An 8390-nucleotide genomic window follows, 5' to 3' on the forward strand; every position below is an offset into this window, starting at 1 on the left:
ATATGGGATGAAGTTCCAATGATAAGTAAGTATTGTTATGAAACTTTAAACAAATGTCTCAGAGACACTTGAGGTGCTTAGATTCGTATAATTCTCATTTGTCATTTGGAGATATGGTTGTTGTCCTAGAAAGAGATTTTAGACAAATTTTACCCGTAATTTCCAAAGGCTTAAGACATAATATAATTCAGTCTTCTGTTAATTCTTCATATTTATGGCATACTATAAGATTCTAAAGCTTACAAAAAATATGAGAATTGCCACTAGGTGAAAACAGCAACATACAAGAACTAAAAAATTTTGCAGCGTGGCTACTCAAAATTGGTGATGGTTTGGCTAGTGATACAACAGATGGTGAATCGATCGTTTAGATACCACTTGACATTTTGGTTAAGAACTCTACGAAAATTTTGGATGACCTCATTGATTTTGTGTATCCAGATATATTATCCAATTTATCCGTTGAAAATTATTTCAAGGATAAAGCAATTGTTGTACCAAGTGGATTATGCACTGATGTTAATAACAAGATGATTGCAGGGTTACTTGCAGAAGAAAGAGTTTATCTAAATTCTGACTCTTTGTGTGCTGAGGAGGAAAATATTAAATTTGAATTAGATGTCTTCTCACCAGAGATTCTAAATGAAATAAATTGTTCAGGTCTACCACCACACAAATTGATCGTGAAGGAGGGTGCTCCTGTTATGTTGCTGTAAAACAATACAAGAAAAACGTTAAGTACCCTCAAATTTAGCGCGCAGAGTACCGGCAGATTTATTGGCAGTAAAGGCATCGAATTTGTCAGGTTAAATTATCACCGATGAATTTGCATTTTCGACGGTAAATTAGCTGGTAATAATTGGAGAAAAAATAAAAAAGGCACATAATGTAGGATTGGATTTACTATCGGAAAAATCCGTTGGTAAACTTATTTTGTGAAACGCTGCATTTTGGTGACCCCGCAATGATTTACCATCGAATTTATCTGAAGATAATACTGCCCTAAATTCGAAGCGCGAAGGCTCTCCCCCTTCATTTTGAATTTCTCTCTCTCTAACCCTCTTCCTCTCCACCACTTCGTCAGTCCCGCTGTCTTCTCAATATGTCTCTCTCTCCCCTTTTTCTTACACCCTCTTTTATATTCACTTGAATCTTAACTTGATCAATAACTTATCAATTACGTCAGAAAATAGATGAAAAATTGTTATGTGTGACAATTAAAGTTTGATCTGTGTATTAATTTTTTTAGACTAAAATATCAGCTTTTAAAATTTTTTAGAATTAATTTAGATGATTATTCTACTAAAAATAAATTAAGATTCATTTATCTGCCAAATAAAACCTTAAAAATATTTTTATGCATTAACTTTTTGAAACTAAAATATTCACGTTTTAAATTATTAGGGGCTAATTTTGGATAATTTACTCAAAATTTTTTGAAAATTTTATTTAAAAAGATAAAAATATAAAAGAAAATAAGAAGAAACAAAGATAAGACCAGAGAGGCAGATGGCTACTTCCCAAAAACACACTCACTCTCACTCTCACTCTCTATCTCTTCCGCTTCAAGATCGAGTTGCAATCGTCACCGGCTCCTCCCGCGGAATCGGACGAGAAATCTCTCTCCACCTCGCCTCACTTGGCGCCAGAATCGTCGTCAACTACGCCTCCAACTCCTCCCTCGCCGACTCACTTGTCGCCCAGATCAACTCCGACGCCAGCGTTGGAGGCGGAGCTGCTCTCCCTCGGGCAATTGCAGTTCGCGGCGATGTCTCCGACCCGAACGGCGTGAAGGCGCTGTTTGACTCCGCGGAGCGGGAGTTCGAGTCGGCGGTTCACATCCTGGTCAACTCAGCGGGCGTAACTGACAGCAACTACCCGACCATAGCTAACACCCCCGTGGAGGATTTTGATCGCATTTTCAGGTATTTAACTTCATTCTAACTGTTTCTGTTACGTGCTCAAACTGAATGTAGTAGCTCTGGTATATGTTGTGTCCGCTATATTTTGTTTGTGTGAAGTAGTTGAATTGATTAATTATCATTCTCATCGAATCGTCATTAGATAAACTTATTTGTATCTATTCCTAGTTAATTTTTCTTTCTGTTTTTGTTTTTGAATAAAACGCCCTCTACGGAGGTCCTCCATTGCCATCCGGTGACTGGACTGGAAAAACCTGGTCTCTATCCTTTGTTAATTTTACTTGAAGAACTAAACACCCTATGTGATGTATGTAACCATGAATGTATAAAAAAAAAAGGATAATTCTATTAAAATTTTTATTGAAATTATACCAAAAGTTTAAAATATAAAGTACATTTTTCCCCCTCTGGATTTTGGGAGCTTAGGAAAAGAGAAAATAAACCTTTTGTGGCTCTTCTGCTGAGATTGAATAAGGGAACACAATTGTTAGAAGCTTGTTCTTAGACCTGCACGGCTGCATCTAACGATTGAAGTGTGAACCACATTTTATTGTCTCATGCATAAGTCGATTTGATTTCTAAAGATTCAATGCCTCAATTTGGTCCATGAAAGATACCAACGCGAGTCAAGTTGTTCGTTCTGTTAACCTTCTTCTGATGTAGCATGTTAAAAACTTACACGTGGTAAGCTTTTTCATTATGTCAGCTGAAAGCTAACAAAAAGACCAATTTGGCTCACATTGGTATTTTTAGGACCATTCTGAGATGAATCTTTTAGGGATCGTTTTAATCATTAACCCTCATAAGTAATAATTAACTAAAGTACTCAATGTTCATTTGTGTGTTCAAATTGTTCAGTAATAAACATCGTAAGTGGGAGAGCTGCTGCACTTTTATTTTGTTCATCCACAGAGCTTTTTGATGAACTCAAATAGATTTTCCAGCCATCCATCAAGACCAATTTTCATATGCAATAGTAGATAACTAATTAACTATATTACCTTTCAAATATTCACATGGTGCATGACTGCATGCACAAGCATTGATCATAGATAATTGAATGAATTTCCGTAACCAGTGGATTGGATCTTTTACAGTGTAAATACAAGAGGAGCATTCCTGTGCTGTAAAGAGGCAGCAAACCGATTAGTACGTGGTGGCAGAGGTCGAATTATACTGTTATCCTCATCAGCAGTGGCTGCATTGAGACCAACTATGGGTTCGTACACAGCATCCAAAGCCGCTGTTGAGGCCATGACACACATTTTGGCGAAGGAGCTGAAGGGAACAGGGATCACAGCTAACTGTGTTGCACCTGGCCCAATTGCAACTGAAATGTACTTTGCCGGGAGGACCGAAGAGCAAATAAAAGCCAGTATTGCGGTCTCACCGCTGAATAGGCTTGGTGAGCCTAAGGATGTGGCCCCTTTGGTGGGGTTCTTGGCTAGCGATGCCGGTGAGTGGGTTAATGGTCAGGTTATTCGTGTTAATGGTGGGTATATCTCTTAGCCCTTTTAAGGAACCAAAACTATTTGTGTTAAGTAGTTTCTTGATAATGCAGTTGAAGGCGAAGATATTGTTGCTGTTGTAATGTTTGGGAATGATAGAGATCAGTGCTCTTCTCTAAATTATCTAGTATGCAGTATGCTTCTTCCCCTGTACTTGGCCAGTTCTTTATACTTTGCTATTCTGTTATCAAATCATGTCATGTGCCAAAAATGTTAATTGGAATGGTAGAAAATGTGGAAAAGATTATCAAGAGACCCAAAATGAAAATTATGCTCTGCAGACTTTGGTATTGTTTCTTATCTCGTGATGTATGTGTTGTTGACTTGGGTGGTCCAATTTATGTATTGTTGAGTATGTATTGTTGATTTGTGTCATTGTGTGCTGTTTTTTGTTCTTTTAGTCGTTATCTGTTCTATTCCTCTCTTTTTGAGTCTTGAGGTTTTTTCCCCCCTTACATGAGTAACTTTAATCGTCCAAGGGAAAATTTTTCTTTTTGGTGTTTTTTTAACTTAATTATCGTTATTTTAAAAAATAAGCAGTTAATTTACTTTTTTTTTTTTTAACCAGAAGGTCTTTTATAAAAGCCAATCCGAACAAAAAGTTTCTTCAAAAAATAAGATTTTTCTCACGAGCAAACAAAAAAAATGTCCTGAATTATTATGGCGTTGGCAAATTATTCTGCAAATTTATTAACGACAAAAATTAATTTGATAAAAATAATTAAAAAGAATATTCTTTTTTATAAGTTGCATATGATTTATATTTGACAACCAGCTCGTATATTTAATTCAAAATAAATTTTGTGGTAATATTTGGAATACTATTTAAAAAGTATATATAAATAATTGGGTCAAAATTTGATATTTATATTTTTTTTCACTTTAAAAGTAATTTTTGGTCATGCAAAAAAACAAATTACTTGGTATAAAATTACTAAATTGTAAGGATTAGAATTTGTCATTTTTCTAATCATACTTGTAAATAATTATATGAAATTCAATATGTAAAACACTTTTTAAGAATATTTATTTAACATCTATTTTGTCGTGTTTTAAAATATTTTAGACTGCGTTTGTTTTTAGAGATAAGATAGAACATGACATTGAAACAAAGACAATAGGACGAAGACATTAAAAATTATCCTTTGTGTATTGTGTTTGGATACGATGTACAAAACACTAATGTAATGTTCAGTATTATGTTTGGATACATATGGACAAAACTAAAATATTATATAAAATGATTAAAATAGCCATGTGATTCTAAATTTTTTACATCAAGTGCAAACTAATTTAATAAAGAATGAGAGTATGTAACAGTACAGACGAAACTTGAAAAAAATGTTTGAAGAGGCCAAACATTTTAATAAAAATATATAATAATTTAAAATTTATTATTAATATGTAAGAATACATATGGTTAAGATTAAAAAAAATCTGAGTTTGATTAATAAAAAATTTTGTTTAGGTTAATAAACCAAATTAATTTTAAATACAAAATCAGTTTTAAAAAAGAATCCGTTTTTACATAAAAAAATTAGTTTTTGCATATCAAAATTTATTTTTATTTAGAAAACCAATTTTTTTTCTAAAAACTGAATTGTCTTTTCAGAAAATTGATTTCTTTTAAATTATATAAAATTAATTACAACTTATAAATTATTTTTTAGTATTTTAAAAGATCAATTTTACTTTTGATAATATTTATCTTTCAAAAGTTTCAAAACTAATTATTTTTATTACAAATCAAATAATATAATACAAGGTTAAAATGGTATTCAAGTAAAAATGATAAAAAGGAAAGAATTATCCACCCCCAATAAAAAAATCTATAAAAAAGGAGAGAGTACCTGAAGAAGAAAAAGATAGAGAAAGAGCAGGAAAAAGAAAATATCTCTCTGACAATAACGCAATAGAAAAAATAAGAAGGGGTAATAGTGGAATAATAAAAATATCTATGGACAAAAAGGAAAACAAAATTTATAAAAAGGTCCGTGTCCACTCTTCCAAATCTCGTGTCCATCATTGTCCTTCGTAAAAGAGTGGACACAAAAGTATAAAAAAGTGTCTCGAAAATAATGTGTTCAGTATCTATGTCTCTGCTTCCAAACACTTTTTAAACATGTGTTATCCATGTCTCTTGCTTCCGAAAACAAACACTACCTTAAGGACATTTTATCATAATTTGGAGGTTACTTTTATTAACAAGTTAATAATTGAAAGGCATTTTGGGTAATTTATCTTTTTATTTCCCTCCAAAAGCCAATCTTTTTTGGTGAATAATAATAATAATAATAATAATAATAATAATAATAATAATAATAATAATAATAAAAAGAAGAAAACAAGAAAACTACAAAAAAAAAAGAAACTATCTTAAATCCTACATCAACAGAGAGAATAACGGAGTGAGTGGTTGGAGCCAAACTACTTCTTTATCAACACTAAAAGCTTCTTTTTTTGCGAACCAATTTATAACACCATTAGAATCTCTTGAAATGAGCTTAAATCTCATCTCCATGTCTCATCTCATATTCAAATCAAAGATCCTCTTAACTAGCTCTATTTTACAATGTCATTCAGGACCTCTACAACCAGAAATCAGGTTAAACGCTTATGGACAATCAGATTCACACACCACAAGCTTAAACCCTTTTCTAGTAACATAATATAAACCTTTCCATAAGCTCCATAACTCATTTTTGATGACACTGCCACCCTTAATTTAGCCTGCACATTTCATCACCCAATCTCCAGAATTATTGCACAAACACCAATCGAAACCAAGATTCCCATTTGACATATTCATATTGCTGTCGCAATTATAAGTTTAATTATACTGCATAAACTTAGGGGCTATCCAAGTAGGATGCTTCATGCTAAATGAGCAGTGAACTTCTGGGTTCATGGCAGAACGAAACGCATCACTCAACAATTGAACTCTAAAGGTAATCTCAACATAAGAACTAAAATAACAATTAAAGTTGTCGCTATTTCTATTTTGCTAAATAGGGTTGCCGCAAAAATATAGCCATTTCCATTTTGCTTGAACCAAATGTGCAGGTCCAAATTAAGATGAAAATTGACATTCGAGAATCCCATATCACCCCAGACCAATTTCACTGCATCACAATCTCAAAGGCAATAAAGAATAGTCTCTGCAAAAAGGTTATATCTAGAACAAAGATTAGAAACAAAGAGATTTCTTTGAAAATGCAGTTGCTGAGTGGACAGAGAAGAATGGAGGCATAACCACCCCATTAGCCTAACTTTCTCTAGTATGTGACTTTTTCATAACTAAGACCAATTAACATTTTTATCCCAATTTAATACCTTCTTGAGAAGACATAAATACCCAGATTTTGCTGAATAAGTATTGGAAGAAGAGTTTGCCCACCTCCAATCCAAATCAACATCCTTGATCTTCATGTCTGATACAACAATCTCTAAAAATTTCACTTTAGCACCAGCTGGGCCTGATTGCATCCAATTACCAAACCAAAAAGATTTATTAAAATATCCAACTTCCCACGCAAATCTATCTTTGAAGATAGCAACAACATTGTTGAGAAACCTCCCTTTTCTAAGAAGCAAGTTTATTCCGAATATTGTATATCACATAATTGAAATCAACTTTAGTAACTCTAGCATGCTTGAGAGACACTTCAAGATATTTTCCAAGGAATTAGCAAATCGAATAGATGAAATATTCGTAACGAGCTCTTTTCTTTGTCAAAAAACATTAAGAGAACAAATAGTTCGAGATTTTCCAAAATTAACCTTCATACTTGATGCCTTACAGAACATAGCCAAAGTATCCAGAACATGCATAACCTGAGATTTCTTTGCTTTGCAAAACAGAATAAGATCATCTTCAAACAAAAAATGGGAGATAAAAGACCCCCCATTAGACATAGACACTAGTTTCCAGCTACCCGATTTCACCCTCTGGGTAATGAGATAACTCAATCGCTCCATGCAAAGAACAAAGAGATAGGAAGATATTGGATCACCTTGTCTGAAACCTCTATTTAGTTGGAAGCTTTCTACACGATTACCATTCCACATTACAGCTAGAGAGGAAGAGCGAACACAACACATAACCAGAAATACAATAGATGATGGGGATCCAAACATATCTAAAGTTTGCTCCAAGAAGTCTAAATTAACCCTATCATAGCCTTCTCAAGATCGATCTTAAAAGCCAAAATTCCCTTCTTAAAATTCGTCTTCTTCATAAAATGAAGGACCTCTTAAATAATAATAATATTATTATCTGGAGAACTCTTTTTCGGAATAAAACCTCCTTGTAAAGGACTAATGATATCCTACAAAAAGGGTTGCAATATCTCCACCATGAATTTGGTGATCTTATACAAAACATTACAAGGCTAATTAGCCAGAATTATTTCATACTTGGCAACTTTTGGAATTAGAACCACTAGTCTCAAAGAGCGCATTTTCAAGTTCACAACCTTTAATGACTATTTTTACAAACTCCCATACCTCATTACCAACTACCTCCCAATATTAAAGAAAAATGCTTAAAAGCCATCCACATTTGATGCCTTAAAAGAATTCATGTCCATAACAACTTTTCTAACCTCCTCTTTTGAAATATCTCTAACGAGGCTTGCAACTCCATCTTGTGGCAGAGAAGGTCAATTCTAATTTTCCGAAAGGATTGAGATCTACATCATCCACATTATAGAAAAGATTCGTATAAAACTCCTTACTCTCTTTTCAAGCTCACTTTGATCAGTGATCCATCTACCATCCTCCAAAAACAAACATTTATTTCGTTTCTTTTGATAACAATTTGCATATAAAAGATCATAGTATTTTTATCTCCATGTCTCGCACATTGCTCTCTGGATTTCTGAAACTATAATATTTTCTCTTGCATTAAAAGATTAATATACTCTGCCTTTAGATCGCTTTCTTGTTGGATCAAAGAAGT

The 8390-nt window shown here is 33.2% G+C and overlaps 1 protein-coding gene across 1 annotated transcript; it reads left to right on the forward strand.

Annotated features, from left to right (window-relative positions):
- Positions 1 to 1505: 1505 nt before the first annotated feature.
- LOC107494500 (NADPH-dependent aldehyde reductase-like protein, chloroplastic) lies at positions 1506 to 3806 on the forward strand. Its single transcript, XM_016115534.3, has 2 exons — positions 1506 to 1925; positions 3020 to 3806. The coding sequence occupies exons 1-2, from the start codon at positions 1510 to 1512 to the stop codon at positions 3429 to 3431; spliced, it is 828 nt and encodes a 275-aa protein (XP_015971020.1). The 5' UTR covers positions 1506 to 1509; the 3' UTR covers positions 3432 to 3806.
- The last annotated feature ends 4584 nt before the right edge of the window (positions 3807 to 8390 follow it).

Source organism: Arachis duranensis, chromosome 6 (assembly GCF_000817695.3).
Source record: "Arachis duranensis cultivar V14167 chromosome 6, aradu.V14167.gnm2.J7QH, whole genome shotgun sequence".
NCBI lineage: Eukaryota > Viridiplantae > Streptophyta > Magnoliopsida > Fabales > Fabaceae > Arachis > Arachis duranensis.

What these genes read in the sequence shown, in the direction of transcription:
- LOC107494500 (XM_016115534.3), top strand. Translation starts at nt 1,510, where the DNA reads ATGGCTACTTCCCAAAAACACACTCACTCTCACTCTCACTCTCTATCT. An exon ending in GATTTTGATCGCATTTTCAG is followed by an intron (nt 1,926 to 3,019) that starts GTATTTAACTTC and finishes GATCTTTTACAG; the next exon opens with TGTAAATACAAGAGGAGCAT.